A 26,057-nucleotide genomic window follows, 5' to 3' on the forward strand; every position below is an offset into this window, starting at 1 on the left:
GTTTATTTCCCTGAGGAACTGAAACCAACTGCATTCACTGGTGTGTGTCTAGAGTTTGCAATGGAAGCCAATAGTTCTAAAATTAGTCCAACTGAGGTCAATAGCGTCTCTTCAGCAAGTGTTAATGTTACCTGCTGATGAATGGACTAGCTTTTTACCTCTATGTGGTTCCTACCTGCTTCTTTTATTTACTGTGATTATTTGCTGACTACAGACCAAACTGTGGTTAATATCAATAAAGGACAACGAAATCAATAATGAACTTAATTTCCTCTGTGAAGGACAACATTTCTCATGACTAAGAAAAACCATATGGGATACAGAAAGCTGTCATAGAAAAACAAACAAACAAACACAGGTTTTGAGGTCAGGCAGACTTGGATTTAAATCTTAGCATTCTGATAAACTCGCAGAGTGCCTTGGGGCAGATTACTTAATGACTCTGGTCCCAGTTTTCTCTGTTAAACAGAGACAATATTAATAATTCTATCTACATATCTGACATAGGGTTAAATGAGAAAATGAATGAAAGAGTGTATTATATAGTGGACAACAGAAGTTGGATGAGACCTCCTTCCACTCTCTCTCCCTTTCCTTATGTTACCATTAAAGTAACAAAACATGTCTTAGTCCAGCTATAAGGACCTTGCAAGTACACAAAACGCAATCTTCATCATGGTATTCATATTCTTTTAGAGAATGAAGGGACCTTGAGGAAGTTGAGCTATTTTACTTAAAATAAATGAATGATTAATCTTGAGAGTAGACATACATGCTACCAAACGGGCAGTCCTTTGGTTGATGATGATGAAAAAGATGAAATGATTCATTTATGCTTTGGATATTCACAGTAAATATTTAGTATTCTATTCCATAGACCAATTTTCTGCACCATTGGGTCTGTCAAATTGCTGCAACCTCCAGCCGCATAAGGCCATTTTTGACAATCTCAGGGTATGTGGAGCTGCTCACCTCACTCCAGGGTTTAGACCTTCGCCCAGCCATCAGTCTCCCTGGCTGAGCTGTAGCTCTGTGTTGATATGATAAATTTTGCTGCAGTGGTGTGGAAATTACCATCAAGAGAAGATAATTAAATGTTTCAATAAAAGAGGGCACTCATTAAACCTGAAGATATTTGACATCTAAAATGAATAGAGAGGCAAACTGCCTGATTATTTAATCACCAGATAATATCTTAGACTAATCACTTAAAAGAAAAAAAAGTTTAAAATTACCCTTTTACATTTTAAAGCTTCTATCTATACATACACGCAAGCAGGCACACATACACAAATTAAGGGTTATTCTTATTATTTTTTGTTATATCAATTTCAAATTATAGAAAGCATTTTTATTCTGTCAGTATTGCTAAGATAAAAGTTCTTTCTTTTGTATTTTACCAAAGAGAAAGATTATGAAAGAATGTATTTATATTTTATCATTGGCATTGATAAAATATAAGTACAGTGACATTTAAGTTCATTTCTTGAACACTTAGCATTGCCTTCTTAGAGACAAGAGTTTCACTTTCATGAATTACTTGGAAGTTCTGCATTTTGTTTTAATAAGGTAAAACGGCCTTACACATATAAAATCTTGAGGCATGTGTATGTGCGTGCGTGTGTGTGTTTAATAGTTTTTGGAAGCAACAGGAAATATTCTCTCATGATTTTTTCCATATAGAAGACACAGTAACTTTTGCTGAATGCATAAAGGACAGGCAGAAATAATCAATTCCCAATTTTGGGTGCTAAATAAAGAAATACCCAGCAAAACAAGATAAAAATCTTAGTTTAGTCATTGTTTTTCATAGCTATCTCCTCCCAAAGCTTTAAATTAAGTGCCAATACAGATGGTAGTTGTTTTTTCTTTTCTTTCCTAATCTCTCAAGCCAGCAATCAACCCATAATAGCAGCTGTAAACTAAGAGTTAGAGAAGGGGATTAGATAATCCAGTAATTGGATAAATTTTGAGACAGAATTTTCTCACCATCCTCCACCTGTACACATGTATAGCAGGTCTACTCCCTTCATGTCACAGTTGCAAGCCCCACAAAAAAAACCCCAAAAAACCAAAAAAACAACAACAAAAACCCAACAACAACAACAAAAAACTTCTCTAAGGAGACAAATATATTTTCAAAAAAATGTTTGAATTTGTACTTAAATCCTCAGGCAAATTAATCCATCAAAAGTTAAACTTGGACATCCAATGAAACATAGTGGATGGGCCACATACATTTACTATCTTTCTCTCCTCAGACCTTACTAAAATGATATTAAAGGAATTTAAAATGGGGATAAATCCATGGGGGAGGGGATAATGGAAAAGAGACATCAGTAGAAGACATTTTGGGAACAGGAAAGTAGATGCTTACATGGTAACTGCAGAGAATGGTGGAAGTAACAAGCACATAGAGGGATCTAATGATGAAAAAAGAGCTCAAACTCCCGTGTGTGCAAGACTCACAGACAATAGAAAGCTATGTCAGATGCCAAGGAAAATGGAGAAAATAAAGAAAAATTAAAGACATGAGATCCTGGATATAAGGCATCTAACACAAAAAAGAGGTAAAAGGAAGCCTAGAATGACAGTGGGGCAGCAAACGGAAATCAATCCATTCAGAAAGGAGCAAGGGGGTGGAAGACTCTGGGAGGGAGGTCTCCAAGAAAAATAATAAAATCTGTAGATTACTTTACATGTTTGAGCATTTGGGGAAGGAGTAACAAAAATGATCAAAATCAAAAGCTAAACTAGGAGAAAATATTTGCAAAAGACACATCTCGTGAAATACTGTTATCTAAAAAGTACAAGGAACACTTAAAACTCAACAATAAGACACAAACAATCCACATAAAAATGGGCCACAGACCTTAACAGACACCTCACCAAAGAATATATACAGATGGTAAATAAGCATATGAAAAGATGCACCATATCATATGTCATCAAGGAAATGCAAATTAAAACAATAATGAGATACCACTACACACTTATCAGAATGGCCAAACTCCAGAACACTAACACCAAATGTTGATGAGGATGGGGAGTAAAAGGGACTCATTCTTTACTGAATGGAATGCAAAATCATACAGCTACTTTGGAAGACAGTTTGGTGGCTTCTTACAAAACTAACGTACTCTAACCATACAATCCAGCACTTGCATTTCTTGTTATTTACCAAAGGATTTGAAATCCTCTGTTCATGCAAAAACCTGAACACGATGTTTATAGCAGCTTTATTCATAGTGGCCACATCTTGGAAGCAACCAAGATGTCCTTCAGTAGGTGAATAGATAGACTGTGATATATCCAATCAATGGAATATTATTCAGTGCTAAAAAGAAATGAACTGTTAAGCCATGAAAAGACGTGGAGAAATCTTAAGTGCATATTGCTAAGTAAAAGAAGCCACTCTGAAAAGGCTACATGCACACTGTATGATTCCAACGATATTTCATTCTGGAAAAGGCAAAACTATGGAGACAGAAAACAGATCAGTGGTTGCTTAGGGTTGGAGGTTGGGGTAAGGGTGTGAACAGATGGAGCACAGAGGATTTTTAGGGCAGCAAAAATACTCTGCATGATAATATAATGATGGATACATGACATTATACATTAGTACAAACCCACAGAATGTACAACACAAAAGTGAACTCTATTATAAACTATAGACTTTGATGATTATAATGTACTAATCTGGGTCCATCAGTTGCAACCAATGTACCACTCTGGTGGGGGATATGGATAAGGGGGAGGCTATGCATGTGTGTGGGTAGTGAGTATATAGAAAATCTCTGTGGCTTCCTCTTAAATTTGCTGTGAACCTAAAACTGCTTCAAAAAACTCGAAGTCTTAAAAAAAAAAAAAGCTAAACTGGACATCCAGCTAAACATGGTTAAAAACACAATCAAAGGGGCACCAGGGTGGCTCAGTTGGTTAAGTGTCTGCCTTCGGCCCAGGTCATGATCCCAGGGTCCTGCTTCTCCCTCTCCCACTGCCGCTCCCCCTGCTTGTGCTCTCTCCTCTCTCTCTTTCTTCAAATACATAAATAAAATCTTAAAAAAAAAAAAACCACAATCAAAAGCAAGTATTCATTCTAGGAAAAAAAGTGTACCAAAAGAGAAATACAACTAATTTTGAACATGGTGTTATATCTCCATATATTAGGGTATGGTCAAAAAGGAAAGATAAGAGGTGCCTGGGTGGCTCAGTTGTTAAGGGTCTGCCTTTGGCTCAGGTCATGATCCCAGGGTCCTGGGATTGAGTCCCGCATCGAGCCCTGCATTGGGCTCCCTGCTCAGTGGGAAGCCTGCTTCTCCCTCTCCCACTCTCCCTGTTTGTGCTCCCTCTTGCTGTGTCTCTCTCTGTCAAATAAATAAATAAATAAATAAGGAAAGATACATTTTTTTTATTCTTTTTTTTTTTTTTTGTACATGATTAGTTGGCCACGGTTGTGGACATCCTGTACTCATCTTTTCTTTGGATATATTTCTTTCTTTTTTTTTTTAAGTGTTCTATATTTTATTTATTTATTTTAGTATTTTTAATTTAAATTCAATTAATTAACATATAATGTATTTTTTTGTTTCAGGGGTACAGGTCTGTGATTCATCAGTCTTATATAATAGCCAGTGCTTATCAGAACACATACCCTCCCCAATGTTCATCACCCAGTTACCCCATCTCCCCATTCCCCTCCCCTCCAGCAACCCTCTGTTTCCTAAGATTAAGATTATGGTTTGTCTCCTTCTCTGGTTTCATCTTGCTTCATTTTTAAAAGGAAAGATAATTTGAGAGAGAGAAATCTTCATCTACTATATAAGAAAAGAGTGAGAATCCAGAAGTAACAGTTACAAGCATATTATGCAGAAGTAAAGATGTAAATGTCAAAAGACACAGCTGAAATAGAAAAGGATTTGGTATGAGGAGTCTCTATTTCATTAAAAGCCATTTGTAATATTTGATTTTATAAAAAAATGCAAATGTGTTCTTTTGGGAAAAAAATAAATCCAGATAAAGCAATCCTGGGAAGAAGCAGGATCCTATAAAATGTCTTACAAAATCTCAAATAGATCACAGCAACAGAACGAAGGTTTACTATAAGGTTTAAATCATTTAAGGCACAATGCTTCAAGTGTTTTTTTTTTTTTTTTTTTTTTTTTTTAAAAGATTTTTTTTTTTTATTTGAGAGAGAGAGAGCACATGAGAGGGGGGAAGGTCAGAGGGAGAAGCAGGCTCCCTGCCGAGCGGGGAGCCTGATGCGGGACTCGATCCCGGGACTCCAGGATCATGACCTGAGCCGAAGGCAGTTGCTTAACCAACTGAGCCACCCAGGCGCCCAATGCTTCAAGTGTTTTAATGTATTTTACTATTAACAAAAATAGAGACTGGCTTATAGAGCTTTGCAGCCTTGTATGGTAAATTACTTTCAAAAGAATGACTGCTTCCCTTACTCTAAAACATCCAGTCAGATGCTTAGTTATATTCTTTTCAGAAACCTTTTGTGGGTGTGAGGGTGGATGGGAGTGGGGAGGTTTAGGGGAGATAAATTCACTTTGCAAAATTATTTCAGTTTGGATTCAGACATTTCATCCTATTTTGAAAGGCAAACTCCACCTTATCTCCACAACAGCTGAGTAGCAATAAGGCAAAGCTGCAGAAAGCAGGTCCTATCAAATATATCTCCAGTCTTCACACATTTATGAAAACAAGCTTCAAGGGGCTTGCTTTCGATCCCCAGAACGTCAGACCTCTGATCAGGAGGATCAAACACCCACCTCTCTGTGGTACCTGCCCAAACTCTTTTGGGCCACACATAGGCACCTCCTGGATCATATAATCTCAGCAGAGCCTGAGTTTTCGCTAAGAGAGACTTACATATTAACCTCTTCAACCAGACACATCTGAGAGTTAAGTGGTCTGGCTGGCACACAAAAGCTCCCCATTTCCTGTCACACCACAAGCTATTAATGACATTGGTAGGTCTGCCCATTTCCCCAGCTTGGGCATCAGCTGACAGCTCTCTGCCACCTCTTTGCTCCCATCTCGCCTTTCTTCTGATTCTCTTCTATAAACAATTGTGGCTTATGTGAACATAGAAAGCTGTTCAGGAAAGTTCTTCTTGGGAATCACTCGAAATATCAAAGCTGATTGTTTTTTTATTTTTTAATTTAATTTAATTTAATTTTTATTTATTTATTTTTTTAAAGATTTTATTTATTTGCGAGAGAGAGAATGAGAGACAGAGAGCATGAGAGGGAGGAGGGTCAGAGGGAGAAGCAGACTCCCTGCCAAGCAGGGAGCCCGATGCGGGACTCGATCCCGGGACTCCAGGATCATGACCTGAGCCGAAGGCAGTCGCTTAACCAACTGAGCCACCCAGGCGCCCAAAGCTGATTGTTTTTTTAAAAAACAAATTTTACATAAAGCTATTCTGGAATTAAAATTTACATAAAACATGCTGATTTTTTTTTTTACAAAAATACAATTTTGGGTTTTTTTAATATGAATCATATAAAAAGTTTGCACAACTTGCCACTATAAACATGACAAATACTTCCTGTTTTCCTTTTGGGACACCAACAACTTTGATTCTTATAGTTATCTACTTTTTCCTTTTTTCCTAGTATTGTCTCCAATTCCTCTGTGAACTCTTTAAAAGTTGGTGTTCACTGTTTCTGTGAGTTGGGATTGAAAGGGCAGAGAATGGTGAGAGGGGGCACACTTCACTTTTTAATGGAATGAAAACTTGTTAGAATTATGAGTGTTGTTTTGGTTCTCTACTATGTTTATCACAAAACGTTATTAAATTAAAATACAATGTGGGGCACCTGGGTGGCTCAGTCGGTTGGGCGTCTGCCGTCAGCTCAGGTCATCATCCCAGGGTCCTGGGATCGAGCCCCGCATCGGGCTCCTGCTCAGCGGGGAGCCTGCTTCTCCCTCTTTCTCTGCCTGCCACTCTGCCTACTTGTGTTCTCTCTTTCTGTCAAATAAATAAATAAAATCTTTAAAAAATATTAAAATACAATGTGAATTTCAGATATAAGTTCCAGATAATTATTTTTCAGTGGGTTCTCCTTGGGTTACACCTTTCTTCTTATGCATTGTTCCTATACAATCTTCCAGACTCTTCTTAAACTCGACTCGCATTTCCAAAACATTGAATGACTTCTTTGTTTTCTTCCCCATTCCAAGAGTTACTCAAAATCAAGATATTAAAATATTAAACATTTACCATGATTTTCCCAGACCTGCTTCCTCTCCTAGTTAACAACTTAAAAGAAGCTAGGGTCCTTCCTCTATGTTTCTATAGCACCACGCTCATAATTCTATTAAACAGTTTATTGAGGTTATCTTTTATGTGTTTATCCACCCTACCTCACCCACAATGAGTTATAAGAGACCCGCAGAAAGGGACTGTGTTATATTGGTCTTCACAGCCCCAGATCCTAAAAAAGGTGACTGACCCAGTAAGCAAATGCTAATTGACTGAACAGACTCTCCCATTTTCTCCTTTTGATCGTGAGTTCTGGACCATTTAACAGTCTGGTTGTCCAAGCTGGACACCTTGGCATCACCTTCCTCTTCTTCATTTCTACCAGCCTTGTGCTTATACTGTTCAGTTGTCTTTTGCCTGGATGCTTGCTATAGATAGCTTCCTTCCAAGTCTTTGCACTTCCAATCTATCCTCACTTCTGCTGTAGGATGAGTCCATTGATACGGAGACTTGCTCCAGTTGCTCTCCTGCTGCAAAACCAATGCACCATGGGCTAAAGAACAAATTCAAATTTCTTAGTGCTACACATGAAGCTTTCCTTCCTGTTGGTCTCTGCCAACCTGTTTACGATCATTTCTTTGCACAGTCTTGCCAAACCTTCAGCTCAGAATCACCAAAGTCTAGTTACTTCTTGAACACAGAAGCTACAGAGGTGGTGGTGACGGGAGAATGGGGGTCAGTGGGTTAGGAAAGTACCATCCTCATTAGTTTGTCAAATGAGGTAACATGGAGACATGGCTGTCGTTAAAACTGTAATAAAATATATATTTGAGGAGTAATATAAGCAAAATAGAGTTTTTGAGAAAATTCTCAAGGGCAGCACTTTATTTTCATTTGATAGTTCCCGAACCAATGGCAGTAGCCCTCCTCTCTAGGTCCCTCCCAGTGTTAGAACCTTGAACTGCGTCTGCTATTATTACACATCACATGTCCAGGCCTCACACACTTTTGCCAACAATAGCTTCCAACCTCTCTCCACTTTCCTTTTTGATCCAACTAACACTAGTACATTTTTTCAAGCAGCAGATCACATATTCTCTTATCTTGAAATATTATTACCTGCCGGCCCAGGTTGGGCTAAGGGGCCTTTCTCTGTTTCCAAGGCACTTTCTCATAATTCTATGAATTATTATATTGAAATTATCTTTCAAATGTCTATTCTTCCCATCCATAAACTATAGGTATCGAAGGTCAGGGACTGTGCTTTCTTCATCTTCATAGCCCAAATACCTAGATGAGTGACTGGCATCAGCTAGATATTTCATAAATGCTTGTTGACTATTTTTGCTCTTTGGTTGTGAATCTATACCACAGACCAGTCTGGCTTCTCGCTGGAAATAACAGACAGGTGGCAAACCTCACTATGGCAGCCATTTATAAAAATAATTGATGATGTGGAATAGGTTCTTAACACGGAGTAGTCTAGACTATTCCTCCAGCTCCACTAGCACAGTGACTAGACTAATCTTCTCTGAGAATATTGTCTTGCAGTTGTTTTTTCCTGTTTGCATGTAGACTTAAGTCAAACAATGGTTCTATTTGTTCCTTCATGTAGGTAATCTGTCTAGTTAAATGTACCACTAATTCTAACAGTGTTGCAGAACTTGGAGTCAAATGGTATTTTAGCAAATGAGTTAGCTAATTTTGCTAGCATGGAAGTAGGTTTAGGAAAATTTTCTTTGACAGGGAATGCTTTTGAAATTTTTATCATCCCAGGATAATTTTTATTGTCTCATTACTTCAAAATTATGGTTAGTTAATTTCCAAGTTGAATCAACCAAGAGCAGAAGGCCCAAGGGACCATTGGTTTATTCAAGTGATCATTTGACAGTTCTTTGCTGGAATTCTAATTCTGTGTTAGGCACTGTGCTGAATAATGGGTATATGATGCAGAAAAAACAAATGTGATCCTTGTTCTCATGGAGCTTACAATTGTCTGAAAGGCATAAAATACACAAGAAAACACAAATTAAGATAATTTAACATATAGTGTGATTATTTTATTCCTTTGTGTAGATCCCTTCTCACTTCCTATGGTGAAACTTGCAAATATAACCAACTAAAATATTCAGCTTCTGAACATACCTTTGTCTACCACACTTTCAGATAAAAATCTCATCTCTGAAAAAACAGAGCCTACTGGGTATGAACATTCAAATGCCCTTCACTGGTCTTCAGAATGTAATCCTATTTTACTCTCTATATTTGATCTTATTGTGCCAAGAGGAAGAAGAAGCATCCCAGTTCCTTTTTAAGGATTGCTCTATATTATAAATTCCAACTTTTCAAGATCTCCTGGGGGACTTGGGTTCCATCTTTTGGCTTGACCTATAATGTGCTCAGTATCTCCCATGGTAAAAAAAAAAAAAAAAAGTATTTATTGGAGATCTTACTGTCTCAAGCCACTATTTTGTCATGTTATTTTCATTCCTTGATGCTCTTAAAAAACAAAAGGAGGTGGGTATTTGCCAAATTCACTTCCCTATCATTCAGTTGCATCTTAATTCTCTCTAACCTGGTGTCCATCCATACCATTACCAGTAACCTCCTGTCAGCTGAAGTGGACATCTATGGCTTCTACTATGCAAGTGGCTACTCCCTCTTCTGGCATCATTGCCTTGACTTTGTTTGGGATCGCCTTTTCCTCTATTCTCTGTCCATGAGATTTAGTGAGTGGGGCTGACCGTATCCTTAGCATCAAGAGTAGGCATGTAACATAAACACAAGCAAGTCAATAGAGGCCATGATATTAGGGTTTGGGATTATAATGGGTCCTCATTGGAGCTAATCAGTCCAAGTAAGGTTGGAGGTAATCTAAAAGAGAAAGCTCATTCTCTTTTTATAGATTTGGACCTGAATGGATGGATGTAGGCTGGTTCTGCTACTGTCATCTCAGCACAATGAGGGGAGAGCCTTTCAGAAACTGGAGCCAAAATAGGAGGCAAAGCCAAGAAGTGAAAAAAGAGAAACCATGTCTGATTTCATTGATTAAACTCCTAAACCCAACCAAATCCAATAACAGGAATGCCCATGAACTTTAAAGTTATGTGAGACAATAAATTTTCTTTTTTTCTTTTTTAAAGATTTTTATTTATTTGACAGAGAGAGAGGGAACACAGCAGGGGGAGCGGGAGAGGGAGAAGCAGACTCCCCGCTGAGCAGGGAGCCCGATCCTGGGCTCGATCCTAGGACCCTGAGATCATGACCTGAGCCGAAGGCAGATGCTTAACGACTGAGCCACCCAGGCGCCCCGAGACAATAAATTTTCTTTTGCTTTAAGCAGTTAGGGTTCTATGGTTGCTGTGTTTTGTAATAAAAAAGGCAATAATTTAATCATAAAAAATCAATGGCTAGTGTTTGACAGAACTAATTATTCCCTTTTTCAAATATGCACTATTCCTCTGTCTTTACCTGTTTTTTCCTGATCCTTTCTTTAATCCCCTCTAGATCCTCTTTATGTATAGCATCAAACTTTAGAATTTCAGGGCTAGAATAGATAAGGGGTAAAGAAACTAATATGTCTTGAGATCCTTGGAGATGGCACATTTTATGTTCATAAATGCCTGTTGAAAGTATGGACACACTTTTTGGAATTATGTTTGGAATACCACATTAAGGATTAAAATGTTGTAAGAGAGATGTTAGATGAAGAGAAAATAATTGTAAATTTGGATCGCATGTTATCATTTCCATTCTGAATGTAAAGAATGGAATATTAATGAGGCACAGAATGAAGATTTTCACAGTGATAATGCCCCCAATTGTAGTTTGAAAAAAAAAGGAAGAACTGTCATTGCATTTTGATACTAGCACACTTTCTAGAAAGCAATTAAATTGCCTTGCCACCTCAGTTTTTAAGAAAGCAAAAGGTTAGAAAATACAATAAAAATGAACATTATTTCCAAAGAGAACTGAAAGTCTTTGGACTATAAGATATTTGAAATCATATCAAAAAAGCAGAATTTACAGCCTTATGAGTTATGGAAAAGGAAATTGAATTGTGTGTTTTATTTTTAAAACACAACTACTAAAAAGATGTTTCCATAGTAACAAGGTCAATACCAGTAGCCATTATAGACCTTCCTCTTTTCTGATAGCAGGTTTAAAGATCTTTTCCAAATACCATTTTAAAAGCCCTATGAAAAAGGACAGCTTTTCTGATTATTCCTCTGAACCAAAAATGAGGAAAAACACACATGGACTATTGAATTTCTCATGTTTTATGGATTATAAGCATTCGTGGCTGTCATATTTCAGAAAGAAGCCTGCCTGACTAGCTATTATGCCAACCCTTGAACATGGGATTTGATTAGCTTGATTGTAAATCTGGACAAACAGAAGTTGTTTGCCATAGTATTCAAACAGAAATAAACGGTGGCCCAGCATTTAAAAAAAAAAAAAAAAAAACCACACTTCTTTAACATCTAAATATTGAAAGAGTTAAGTAAATAATCCCTGTTATTAGAAAAATTTCAAAGGCTCAGATGAAGTCTGATATCACCGCTCGAGGAAGGTTAGAAAGATACAGACCACATTTTGTTTACAACAGAAATTAATAGCTCTTTGGCCATAAAATCAATTCATTTAGCACCACCAGGAAGTGGCCTCTCCTTTCTCTTTCCTTTGTATCAAGATACACTTACCTATAGGACAGTCATTTGTGCAACCTTATCTTCCTCACTTAATGGTGAGCCCCGTGAGAGCAGAGATATTTTCTCCTTGTATTCACAATAGTATCTCACACACAGGTTGTATAAAAAAAGATACCAAAACAGTAAGTGGAGAATGAATCATGAAAAATAACAGCACAAGAGTGCCTAAAATGACACAAAATCTATGGTCTATTTTTAGAAATGATATGTCAGTTCAAATGTGTACTCATGATTTTAATCTCTTGAAACCAAGAGGTTCTAGATGCTTGCTCACAAACTCACAGCTGTTCAATAATGAATTGGTTCCTAGACCAAATCCCTCAGAATCTCTCAAAGTGGGCCCTGGAATCAGTATTTTTTAAAGCTACTCAGGTAATTCTAATATGATGCTCAAGTCGAAAATCATTGTTTTAAACTAACCCCTTGGGACTCAGTTAATTATTATTTATCTCCAACTTTTAGCTACTTGGGTTTTTTCCCTCAATATTGCCTCATAGTACTATATTTGCCAAATCTATAAGATCTTTTATTATATTATATATATTATTATATATTATATTATATATTATTTTTCATAATAAAAGCTCCAATAAAGAAGTTCTGTCTTGGGGTGCCTAGGTGGCTCAGTCGGTTAAGCGTCTGCCTTCAGTTCAGGTTATGATCCCAGGGTCCTGGGATCGAGCCCCGCATCGGGCTGCCTGCTCCGCGGGAAGCCTGCTTCTCCCTCTCCCACTCCCCCTGCCTGTGTTCCCTCTCTCGCTGTCTCTCTCTGTCAAATAAATAAATAAAATCTTTAAAAAAAATTTTGCCTTACACAATTAAAACCATTAACCAAGAATTATTTATTGTATTCTGTTCAATATATTTAATGGCTTTTTGTTGTATAAATTCAGCTTTTGAAAATCAGAGATGAATACAGTACCAATACAGTAGATACTAAATAAATGTCAGTAGAATTTAACATATGCTTTTGTGCTTTTATGCTTACCTTTCCTGGGCCGGGAATGCCTTTTACGCTTTTCTCTATCTGAAACAATTCAGATTCATCTTTCAAAACACCCAGATCGTATTTTTTTCCTATTAAGCACTCTCTTCTTTGGCACTGCTATTGCTCTAATCCTTCTATTTTGCACTTCTACTGCACTGCTGTTTCTTTTTCTTCTTTTTTGTTTTTAAAATGTTCACTACTTGATTGTGAACAACTTGCAACAGGTGCTGACTTTTGCCTCTCTGCTCTTTTTCTCTCAGGGTGCAGCAAAATAGCTAGAAACAACAGGCATTCAGTAAGCGTTCACTAAATGAGAGAATAAATGGCCACAGTGAAGGGAACTGGGTGCGTTTTAAAACTGCTATTGTTAAGGATTTGAATTGTGTCCCCTCCAAAAATTCGTATATTGAAGCCAGAGCCCCTTTGTGATGGTATCTGGAGATGGAGACTTTGGGAGATAATTAGGTTTACAGGAGGTCTTGAGGACAGGGCATGCTTGATGGGATTAGTGTCCATATAAGTAGAGATACCAGAGAGCTTGCTGTCTCTCTCACTGTCTGCCCTGTGAAGACACAGCAGCAAGGTAACTTTCTACAACTAGGAGGAGACCTCTCACCAAAACCTGACTGCTGGCAGCCTCCAGAACTATGAGAAAATAAATTTCTGTTGTTTAAGACCCCTATATGTATTTTGTTCTGGCAGCCCGAGCTAATACAACCATGAACTGGGATTCAGTTATTTGAAAACATTAATATAAACACGATAGATGTTTATGCTTTTCTCTTTTATTTCAATCCTTTAAAAAAATAGGTGTTTTTTTTTTCAAAATAAAGGTTGTATCAAATGCAATTAGACTAGATGTTTCATAATTCCTTCAAAATAAATTTGAGGCATAATTTTTGGAATTTTCCTGGTAGACTAAGAAGCCAGACATAAGCACATGAAGTTGAAAATGATGTGATCTTGCAGGACAGTTAATCAATAGGAAAAAGAAGTTACCTTGGGAACCACATTATCACAGATAGTTATTCAACAGGTTTCCTTTTCTTTCGCCCCTCACAGGTAACATTCACAAGCTATCACAATCAGTTCACAAATGACAAACATTTTAACACAAAATAATCAAAGAATATAATCTTAGTAGAGAATAAACAGTGGTTTGCAAAGTGATTACATTTCCTCTAATGGAGAAAACTTCCATTATATTCTTTACTCTTCTCATTTCAGCCTATTTTGGTGAAACTTTGTTAAGAACAAATCCATCTCTAGGATAATACAAAAATTTCTGCCCTTTACCATTTTCCCTCCCGAGTGCTCTACTTCATTCCTATTTCTCACTCTTCGAGATCTCTTCCTTATTCTAATTCTTAGGACCAGTCATTAACATGCTAAGTAAACTCAGTTTAATCTCATCAGCCATGGAGGGGCCAAGTGAAAAATGCCTGTCCACTTAGATGTAATCATCTTCTCTCATCTTGTCAAATACTTAAGATAAATGGTGCTTCTGGTACCATGATTACTTTATACTTCAGCATTTGCAATATGTCATATAAATATCTATGTGAAGGCTATAAATTAAAGACTAACCAATATAGCAACAAAACTTACATGTATGGACCCAATGAGACTACCCTGGCCATTACAATTCCAAGAATCAGAGTTGTTAAAACTGTTGAAAGAAAAGAGATCTGCAAAAGAAAATGTAAAGATATGGTCAGTTTGGCAGCGAGATTATTGAATTGAAAATATTAGGTGTTTCTCTTTTTACTTGAGTAAACATATATACAGCTTTTGTTTATATAATCCTGCAGTAGTTTTTTCTTACAGACTACTGTTGATAATCTCAGACATGTAACTTTTTATCAGACCACAGTATTATTTTTTTCCCCAAATAGGGAGGCAAGTATATATAACTAATCTTGCGACATAGCTTTAAATGTTTTTAGTGGCTTACTGAATAGAATACAAAACTGGTGATTTTAGGTTATAAAAGTCAAAGGGAAGTTGTTTTCTTTCTTCTTCAGGTCCTATTTTGGTGTTGACTTGTGCTTTTTTTCTATCTATAACTGCTTCTTCTGCTTCTGTCTTTACCTTACCCTCTACCTATCAAGACAGGACCCCCCACACACACTCACTCACACACATTTTTGGGGTGCCTCTCCTTTTTTCTTTCTGTTCTCTAGCTCTGTTAGTCTATTTTTCCTATTTGATTTTGCCCTTTGGTCTGTGTTTGTAAAGTCTTTGCTTTTTCCTTTCTATTCGGTCACTATTTCAACTGGTTAAAATATAAACTGGTCTTTGTGTATAGAGTGTTCTGTGCACTCATTATTAGATCTGTGTTTCTGCCCTTAATTTTTTTTTAATGGATAAGCACATTTTAGACTTCTTTCTCTAATAAGAAAAAACATAATGTAAAATAGTTTCTGTTTCTTTGGTTATCATTAACCTTGTTTCCTGGGTTGTTAGTTTTTAACTAGAAAGAAGGGTCTGTTACGAGTCCTCTACTGAGGAAGAGATTTTAAGTAACATTCCCAAGGTCACACAGCTAGAACGTGGCAGAAGGAGAATTCAAATGCAAGCACCCTGACTCCAGATCAGGGCTCCTAGCTACTCTGGGTCTGCTCACTGGGAGATTTACTTAAGAGACACTTAGGGGAAAATGTTCAGGTATTAATAATATGATAGAATATTAGCTTTCTTTTCATGAATGCCTGGCCTTCTGCTCTCCGAAGATAACATTTATGTCTACAACATGGGAAATGGAAAATTGTTCAGCATTTCAGATAATTCACAAAAAAGCCGCTTTTGATGGACTCTTGTTTATTTCTGGAAGTCTGTTAGGGAACAAAGGTAGAGTGGTCAGAATATTTGGAATATCATCTCCACTCTCAGCTTTACCTGGAAGGACTGTGGGTAATAGGATCCATAACAAGATCCTTAAGGAAGGATCCATAACCGTGAATACACATGAAACGTCACAGTGAAAAGTAAAATTCACTCAACTGTTGGACTTTTCAAATTAGAACATAAAAATACATAAATAGCTCTTTTTAAAAACTTTTCATCAGAATGCTTGGCATAGTGTAAATATAATGCCAATAATATTTTGCATAAAATACAACACTCCAACACTCCTTGAGAGTAAGGAAATAAAAATACAGGTAGATAAAGGCTAACCTATGCAGATGAGCTTATATGGTGAGTTGAATAATTATTTGGTTGGTTTCATTAGAAATGCATCATCATTTCTCTTTAGCAATAAGAACCATATACACTGGCCAAATTCTCATGAATTAATCAATGACACAATAATATCCATAATTCAGTGGATGAAACACACTGTAGTTTACAAAAAAATTTTGAGCCAGTGAAGTGATTCATCCTTAATTCTTTTTTTTTTCAAGATTTTATTTATTTATTTGAGACAGAGAGAATAAGAGACAGAGAGCATGAGAGGGAGGAGGGTCAGAGGGAGAAGCAGACTCCCTGCCGAGCAGGGAGCCTGATGCGGGACTCAATCCAGGGACTCCAGGATCGTGACCGGAGCCGAAGGCAGTCGCCTAACCAACTGAGCCACCCAGGCGCCCCTCATCCTTACTTCTTAAATTTAGTCTAAATTTAAATTATTTAAACTACTATCTGTAAAAAATGATAGAACATTTTTTTCAGCAAATTAGACTTGGTGTAAGTATAGTTCTTTTTATTTTTTAAATTGGAAGTATGGTGTCTGACATCAGAGTATCTACCCTAGAAAGAAAGGTAAGAAAGAAACTAAGATAAATACTGTAATTAAGAACTTGGCTACGTAGACAGTCATTTGACAAAATCAGTGCAGGTAACAAAGTGCATTTCTGAGCCTTAGATGTAAGTTACCTTTCCAAGCTTCGTTATATCTCGATACAAGGACAAAGGCAGAGTAAAGGCAGCTGTGGAGAGCATGATGATGAAGTGGCGACCAATAAGCAAGTTTTTAGGGTCAACTAAAACACAATAAATATTATAAAGTCTTTATAGGTATGAGTTAACACACCAACGATACAAGTAAGCAGTCAAATATTTAAGTGCAAAAATGACTTAAATAACTTTAAATGTTATCAAAATAACAAAGATTTCGAGTAAATAAATTCCATAAAACCATGTAAAAAATAGAAATAACTCACAAAAATGTAAATACAAAAGAACTTAAGGATGAACCTATAGTTCAAATAATCTTATAATATTTTGCATTCAAATTCTTTAATAGCCTCCTAATCAGTTTTCCTGCTTCTACCCTTCCTTTATCCCCCTTAGAATATACTTTTAATCTGGAAGGTACAGAGATCCTTCCCCAAGGCTAAAAACACAATGTCACTCTGTCCAAAACCCTCTACTGGCAAATCCCTTCTCTAGGAAGTAAGCTACATGAGGAGAGGGCATGTTCTGAGGCTTTTTTTCTTCTTTTTAAACTTCTGTATCCTGGAGAGACTTGAACAGTAGAGCTTGAAATTTCAAGACTCAAGCTTTAGATAAAAATATTCTATTTCTATACTTTTGTTGAGAAAGAAGTGGTTTCCCTGAAGAAAAGGAGACAGAAGCAATATAGGGAAGCCATCGGGAAGGACTGTTGAAACTGGCGTTTGCTGCAGAGTCTTTGCTATCACAATGAGTATATAATTGTGTGTGTGTTGGGGGGGGGGGGTGTGTGTGCACGTGTCCTATCATCAAATACAAGCAAAAGCTGTAAACATAAAATAAGACATACTTCCCAGGATTTATATATTTTTAAGGCTGTGCTAATCCCAGTGTTAACTTTGGGAGCTATATATCTATTCCAAGGAAGATACCACTGCTTACATTTTTTAGCTCATATTGAATTCCTTCAGAGATCATATCATTATGTTTTTGAAATGTCCCCAGTGGTACCAAGTCTTTGTTCATTAATTTCTGCAAAGTCTAAAGTCTGTAGAATAAGCGAGTGAGTGTGGTTAAAAAAAAAAAAAAAAGATAAAAGAAAAAGAAAGCTATTACCGGGAAAAGTAAGTGAGATTAATTTTCTTGTATGGTTAGTAAACTCACAGGGAAGTTCCCAGATACAATTTCAAAGTGGTATAAATGTGACATGCATATGTATACACTGTAATAAAATAATCTCATGAATATTTGCTTAACTCAGATCTAACTAAGCAATCACCATAAAGTTGCGAATCAAAACACTGAAACAGGAAGTTCAAGTTCCCGAAACCTTGAACTCAACTATTTACATATTTCTGGTGAGCATAATTTGAATTAAATTATTTGTATATTTGTTTCTGTTTACCCTTTCAAATCATTTGCTTTACCAATGTTTTTGGTAGAAAATATAGATTTCCTTCACTGGGAAAATTCTAAGTCCTAGAAAAACACTGAAATAAAATGCTATGAATAGCAGAGAGGAGCCTACTAACAAAGGATCTCTATTACCATAAGGGACATTTTTAAGTAAGGATCTAATGATGAGATCCATTATTTATCCTGATCTTCTAACAAAAAAATACACCTTAATAAGCATTTTAAATGAAAATAAAGTTATAAAAAGATTTTTCTAAATTAATATATGCTCCTTTGAAAAACCAAAACAACAAAGGAAACAGAAAAAATCTCATGACTCCTGCAATTAAAAGATAATCACAGTTTACATGTGAATATATTTTTTCTTGTTTTTTTCCTTAGTTGTTTATGAAAATAGAAAATTTACATGATTAGGTCGTATTTTATATATGACATTATATTCTTTGCATTTTTCCTGAGTATTCTATCCACTCACATGATCTCCATTTATGAAAACATGGTTTGTAGTTGGGGGCTAGAACAGAAGCCCCCTGCTAAGAGCTAACAGTGTTGGGAGAGTCTACTATATGCTAAGCACTGTCTGTATTACCTCTGCTCTTTCCCACAATAATTCTGTGAAGCAGGTTATACCCCACAATTTAAAGATGAAGAAACTAAAACTCAGAGAGGGCATTAACCTTCTCAAGATCACATAGCAAGCAAGCAAGCAGTGGGTCTGTGATTTGATGGTCAAGTCTCCCTGATTTCCTTTTCCACTAAACTCTGTGAAAGGAGTAGGTGCAATTTCTAGTTTTAGGTTTTGTTTTATTTTGGTTTGTGTGTCTCTAGAAGGAGTGATTCAGCACTAAGAGGAAAGGTGTTTTTGCATCACTTTTAACGATGATAACAACTATCGAGTAGGTCACTATGAAATGAGGATTGTGTGGCTTGGGTGAGAAGCTCTTCAGAACAAAAAGACTCATGATGTCTGAATTATTCAAATTGCCATGATATGGTAAAAGGCTGAATAGGGCACAGGGTTGTGGCACATGTTGAAAAGGTCTGACTGAAGTGTTCACAATGGTTTTTCAGAATCATGCCAAACGAAACAACCCAAATGTCCCTCCACTGGGGGATAGACAAACTGTTGTACATTCATATGGTGGAATACACCTCAGCAGCTAAAAAAAAAAAAAAAAAAGAGCAAACTACTGATACAACCAAAAACTTGGATGAATCTCAAATGCACTATACTAAAGGAAGGATGCCAGACTTGAAAGGCTCCATGCTATATGATGCCATTTATTTGTCATTCTGGGAAAAGCAAAACTAGGGAGAGAAATCAGATCAGTGGTTGCCAGGAGCTGTAGATTAGGGAGGGTTTGACTACACAGGGAAATAAGGAAAATTTTGGAGGGTGGGTGATGGAATTGTTCTGTATTTTGATTGTAGTTGTGGATATATGACTATATATGCATTTGTCAAACTATATGTTACGGAACTAAACATTAAAAAGGGCTAATTTTACTATATTAAATTATATCTTAATACAAATAATGGAGAAAAAAGTCAGCTTGCTTATTTTAGAAATGGCATTGTAAAAAGAAGACATGAAAAATGTTAACTACATAGAGTTGGTGATATGTAGCATTAGGTATTTAAAGTACAAAGTATTTTAAGCATATGAATAGTAATGATATCCTTTAAACAGCTAAGTAAGAACTAAACTATATATAAAAGTAGATTAATGCTTTAGGATCAGAATGGATCATGGATATTGCCAGATACTTGAAGTCATCCAACTCTTCCACTTGCAAATATTTTGCTTGTAAATTATTATGAACGGCATTAACTATGAATAATACATAAATTATATACATTGACTCACCTCCTGGGATTCTTTGGAAAACTTTGCTCAACGTATCTCCAGTTATTATGTTGTAACTTATCATAGCTAAAAACATAGTTAAAACAATACAGTTACCAAGAAGCCATCACATATTTCATCTTGAATATTTTGATTTTTTTTTTTTGCTAAATACACTTTATTTTTCCCCCAAGTTTTTATTTAAATTCCAGTTAGTTAACATACAGTGTAATATTAGTTTCAGGTGTAGAATTTAGTGATTCATCACTTACATACAATACCTGGTGCCCATCACAAGTGCCCTCCTTAATACCCATTAACTATTTTGAAAGTAATCAGTTATTCCAAAATATTGGCATAATCCTAATTCTTTCAAATATATATTGTGACTACAAATATGTATAATTTCAAAAAATAACTAGACAACAAATATATGGGAGAATATCAATTTATATTACAAGAACATTTTCACTTCACGAATTGATTCTTTCCAGAACAACTTTAAATAATTGTGAGTTTCCTTAGTCATTTAAAATGTGATTTGTTTTGCCACAAAAGTTCAATTTCCACATATGTTTTCAGGCATACATGCATTGTTCAAAGTGAGGAACAATAATAGAAAATTGTGAAGGCTCCCAAATATCCCCTTATTTGAAAAAGGAGCTAATGGTTTGACCAATAGATTCTGTATTATTGATTTAAAAAATGATGTCAATTTGGTCATTGGTGAATGTTAACAATTTACCTAAGAAGTGCTAGGGGACATGTTCACCATTATGGTACAGATTTTAAATTACATGTTGGCCTTGTACATGGCTTTCACAAACCCTTAGGTTTTCAAAAAAACATATTTCAGCCGCGGAAGAAATCTATTATTTTACCTATTCACTTTTTTTTTTTAAAAGATTTTATTTATTTATTTGAGAGAGAGAGAATGAGAGACAGCACAAGAGGGAAGAGGGTCAGAGGGAGCTGACGCCCCGCTGAGCAGGGAGCCCGATGCGGGACTCGATCCAGGGACTCCAGGATCATGACCTGAGCCGAAGGCAGTCGCTTAACCAACTGAGCCACCCAGGTGCCCCATTTTTACCTATTCACTTTTAATCTCCTATTAAAACTACCTTCTTCAGAAATAGTTGTATGTTTATGAAAGAGTTACATTTTCATTTTCACATTCAACCTACCTATAAAAGGATAAAAAAACTGAAGAACAGAGAGGAGGAGATATCCTGGAAAGCCGAAGGTTTTATTGACGAAAGACTGGTACGTGTCTGTTCCAGAAAGGGCCCCTCCTTTTATCAATAAAACAAGGGAAAAGTCTGTGGCAAAAACAGCCATTAAACAAATGTCAGATTACATTTAATACAAAAACTTTTTGTATTTTGACTTAAAGAAAGAGAAACTTTAACGAGTTTAATTTAATGCTATAGTCAATTGGCTTGGCAAGGCTTACTTTCTGTTCATAAAACATTACCTTTCATGAAACAGTACTGTTTCCAGTTATATATTTTTCAATTGAGATGCAAATACACTTAACATATCTGTGCAATGAACTGGGCAGAAGAGGGTATGCAGACTAGAGTCAAAGCATCAGGTTTTACTTTCCTAACCTAACTAGTGTAACGACTTTAACAGAATGTGGCTCAACGGTCCAAGCAGCAGAATGTAGGTAATCAAATATTTCATAGATGTTCAGTGTGTGAAAACCGAGAATGAAAAATGATGTAAGCATTCAGAAAAAAAATAGATTGAGGAGAATTAGATCATTGGTTTTATAACAAAGTACAATTAGTAACTTTATTTTATAGTTATGGTTAAGAGAGAACTCCAAGAATTTTTTTAAATTTACATTTTAAAGACTTAAGCTCTCATGTTAGAGTTGGAATTGAAGATGCAAATATACAGAAATTATGTAATTAAAAGTTAATCTCTCCTTTTTTTTCATTTAACTCAATGTTTTTTGAGCACTTAATGAATGACACTTAAGTTGTACTGGGTACACAGCTATGTGATTCTTGTTTTTTCTCTTTTCTCGCTCATGCTTCCATCACAGTTGATTTTTTTTTATCCTTTAAATAATTTGGAAATGCATTAAAATACAAAGAAGAAAATAGAAATCATTGCAATGTGCTTTCCACCTTGATTCCCTCCCACATCATTGAATCTTCTTTCAACAAATTCACCAGTGAGCTCCAATTTGATAAATCCAAACGACACCTCCTAAATCTTAATCTAATTTGCTATTTCATAGCAGTTGTTTTTTTTTTTTTTTCTGCTCACTATTCTCTTCCTCAGTCACCTTCCCTTGGCCTTTGTGACATCACTTTCTTTTGGATTTCCTCCTACCTTTTTGACCAATCATATACAGTTTTTCACCAATTTCTTTAAAACCTGGATTCTTGGACTTTTTTCTCACTCTTCAAAATGTCCTACTGTGGGCTTATTCATCCCTACAGCTTTAATTTTCACACAGATGTTATTAACCCTTTTAAAATTGTATCTTCAACCTCGACTCCTCCAAAACTCCAAATTTCTATATCTAACTCTCTAATAAACATTTTATCTTGGAGATCTCATAGACATCTTGATTTTAAATGTCCAAATTCTGATTTATATATTTGTTCTAGAACCCGTATCTCCATCTATATTTCTCCAAACTGTGAACAGTACCAGCAGAAATTTGAGCATCACCCTAGCCTTCTCATTACCCATCACCTGCTACATTCTTTTGGTCACCAAATCCATTAACTTTTTTTTTTTTAAAGATTTTATTTATTTATTTGAGAGAGAGAGAGAATGAGAGAGAGCACATGAGAGGGGGGAGGGTCAGAGGGAGAAGCAGACTCCCTGCTGAGCAGGGAGCCCGATGCGGGACTCGATCCTGGGACTCCAGGATCATGACCTGAGCCGAAGGCAGTTGCTTAACCAACTGAGCCACCCAGGCGCCCGAAATCCATCAACTATTGCATCATAAATTATTCGATGGTGTCCTCTCACTTCTAATCTCTAATCTACTTTATTTTAGCGTTTTATCATTTCTCACCTGGATTACTACGAAAACTCCTAATAGTTCTCACATCTGTGAATCTGGCCTCTCTTCAAAACACTTTTAACATTCCCACCCTACCAAGATTTTCTTGACATCCCTCCTGTACCAGATGGATCTGACCACAGCATAAATCTGATCTTGTCTTCTGCTTAAAATCCTCCGGGGAATCCTCTAATACTTTTAGGTAAAAAAAAAAAAATCCTTTTCATGAGGCAGGAAAAATGATTTATTATGTGATCCTGGGTGGAAGACTTGACTTTCTTGAGTCTCATCTGTAATGTAAGACAATACACCAAACCTTGATGAGTCTGTGAGGATTAATGTTTACATGTCAGCCACAATGCCTGGCACAATGAATGAGAGCTTGTGCTACTTTTGGCTGTTTCTTATAGGCTGCATCTGGTGGTGGAAAAAGTACTGTATCTGGAGTCTGATAATAATAACAATGAGAAGAACCGCAAAAATACTAGCAAATACTTTCACAACACTTTTTGTATGCCAAGCTTTTTCCTAAGTGCTTTATGCATATTGACTTGTTTAAGCTTCTCAACAACTCTAAGTAGGTGCAATTATTACCCTCCACTCCCTCTTTAATAGATGAGAAAAGCGAGCTCGGAAGGTTAAGCAAATCGCTGAACTTCACAGAGCTAGAAAGGAAGAGTCGGGACTCAGATCCTGGTAGTCTGGCTCCAAAATCCATGCACTTAATCAAAGTTTCAACTCTGTTGTCAGTAACTGCTAACCTTGGGCAAGTCATTTTAACCTCTTAAAGTCTCAATTTCTTTCTTCATAAAAATGGAACACGAATACCTATTTCATAGAGTCAGAAGGATTAAGCACAGTGGCTGCATTACGCTCAGCATCAAGCCAGTCCTCAGGAAGTGGTAATGATTATCATTACATGGGAGCCTTCATAAATGCCTCTGCAAACCTCTAACTTCCTCCCTTTCCACTTACAAACATCAACCCTATGCTTAAGCAGATGGAATCACTCACAAAGTTCCCTTTTGCATCTCCACATTTCCATCTGCTTAGAGTACCCTTCCATTTTCTTTGCTCACTCATAAACAGTCAGTAGAGGTGTCTTTTTGTCCCCAAAATATGCCTACTCCTTTGAGACTGGGTTAAATGCCAATATCCCTATCATCTTGCCCATATTTTTAATATGGCATTTTTCATAAAGTATTATAATTCTGTTTTTGTCTGCCTGACACTACATTGTGAGCTTCAACAGGCAGGAATAATGTTCTTCACTGATATAATGGCAGCAAAGTCACTAAATATTTGTTGAATAAGTCAATATAGCAGGATTGCTAGATGTCTACATATCTGATTAAAATTTAATGTGATAAATGGCCTAATGAGCATATTTTAAAATACTCTGCAAGCACAAAGAACACAGCAATTAATTATATTGCCTTTGTTTAAACCGGGAAAACTTCACAGAGGAGTAGGTCTTGGATACAGGATTTCACCAGGCAGAGAAGAAAAAGAATGTCAAGTAGGGAGACTATCCATGGGAAGGCAGCAAGAAAGCACATTCTCCAGGGATTGGAATAGTCCAGAATGGCTAAAACATAACTTCTACACATGGTAATGTTGGCCACTATGTGAAAGAGAGGTTAGATTAATTGGAGATGATACTGAAAGTTCAGATTGTGGCTGAGCTATGAAGGAATTTGAATGCAATGGTTTCTTTTTCTATTGTCATTATACAGTAATGGAATGCCTTGATTGGGGACATGAGAGAGACCAGACTGAGGTTTTATGAAGGTAATTCTGCAGCGATATGGAAGACTCATCAGGAAATGGTCAGATGCTAACGGCAGGAAAACTCAACAGCAACTTACTGACCAACGAAGAGAAAGAATGAGGACCTCAGTCACAGAGAGGAGGTAACCAGTTTCACAGATGTTGTGAAGTTTTGGTGAAGAACTGTATGTTTGGGATGAGAATGCTGACTTTTATAAAAGTTCAAAATACATTGCTTAAAGTTAACAATTTGCTAAGAATTTAGTCAGTAATAAATGTGTTTCTCTACTTGTAAAGTACAAGCTATAAATATATATCTTAAGAGCTTTAGGAATCTGAAATATCAATCAATACAACATTTTGATCTCACTTTAAATATATTGCATGAAAATTTTAGATAAATCCATGAATGAGTCCATGTCATTCAACATAAAAATTTTCTTTTAAATCAGTAATTTTTTCTTATTCCCCAACATTTCACAAACATGGAAACAGAACTTAGAAAAACTACCTGCTGAGCTGGACATATCTCATTAGAGGCCTTAAAAACACAAAAGCATATAGAGAAAAACCATTGTGTAATTACAGTGTCAATTTAAAGAAAAACTCAGTATTATACCCTACTTGTAGATTTTCCTCTTAAAAGCCTAATTAAGAAATAAAATGAGTCATAGTCTATAAATTTTTTTGCTTCTGTGTGGTCATCCTTTATTCATCAAAACTAAAGATTTTGATCTTGCAACTGAACAAGAGTAACTAATTTCTACTGATTAATAAATTTGTAGTATACGACTTTGCAAAGGGCTGCTTACACTCTTTTCTGTAAGTTTATGCATAACATTAGTTGAGAAAGTTATTCACATTATGATTTATTTGTGTATAATGTGACTTAATTCACCTCAAGTATTTAATTCTTAGGTGATATGTATTTTTTAATTTTTTTCTATCTACTAGCTTAGAGTGTGCATACATGTTTACAATGTACTTAAATAAGCCATGGTTATTATGCCTGGGCGGAAATTAATTGTTAGTGCTGACTGGGAAACAGGAAATTAAAAACTACAAGGGTAATCCTTGAATGGGATTTTTTAGTGTGATGAATGTTCTCATGAATGGAGTGCAGTTTTTAAACACCACCAACTCTGAATAAGCATAATGTTACGGGTCCCACCTTACTATGTTAT

The 26,057-nt window shown here is 36.2% G+C and overlaps 1 protein-coding gene across 2 annotated transcripts in view; it reads right to left on the reverse strand.

Annotated features, from left to right (window-relative positions):
• SLC38A11 (solute carrier family 38 member 11) overlaps positions 1 to 26,057 on the reverse strand; it is a 52,644-nt gene that overhangs the window by 22,333 nt on the left and 4,254 nt on the right. The window contains exons 4-7 of one of the 2 annotated variants that reach the window (XM_021703194.1): positions 21,257 to 21,391; positions 20,094 to 20,159; positions 16,793 to 16,899; positions 14,528 to 14,607 (exon numbers count right to left, since the gene is read on the reverse strand). In XM_021703194.1, the coding sequence (XP_021558869.1) occupies positions 14,528 to 14,607; positions 16,793 to 16,899; positions 20,094 to 20,159; positions 21,257 to 21,391 (388 nt within the window). The remainder of the gene's footprint in view (positions 1 to 14,527; positions 14,608 to 16,792; positions 16,900 to 20,093; positions 20,160 to 21,256; positions 21,392 to 26,057) is intronic. The other variant, XM_021703195.1, reaches the window with a different exon arrangement.

This window comes from Neomonachus schauinslandi, chromosome 3, assembly GCF_002201575.2.
Source record: "Neomonachus schauinslandi chromosome 3, ASM220157v2, whole genome shotgun sequence".
Lineage (NCBI taxonomy): Eukaryota > Metazoa > Chordata > Mammalia > Carnivora > Phocidae > Neomonachus > Neomonachus schauinslandi.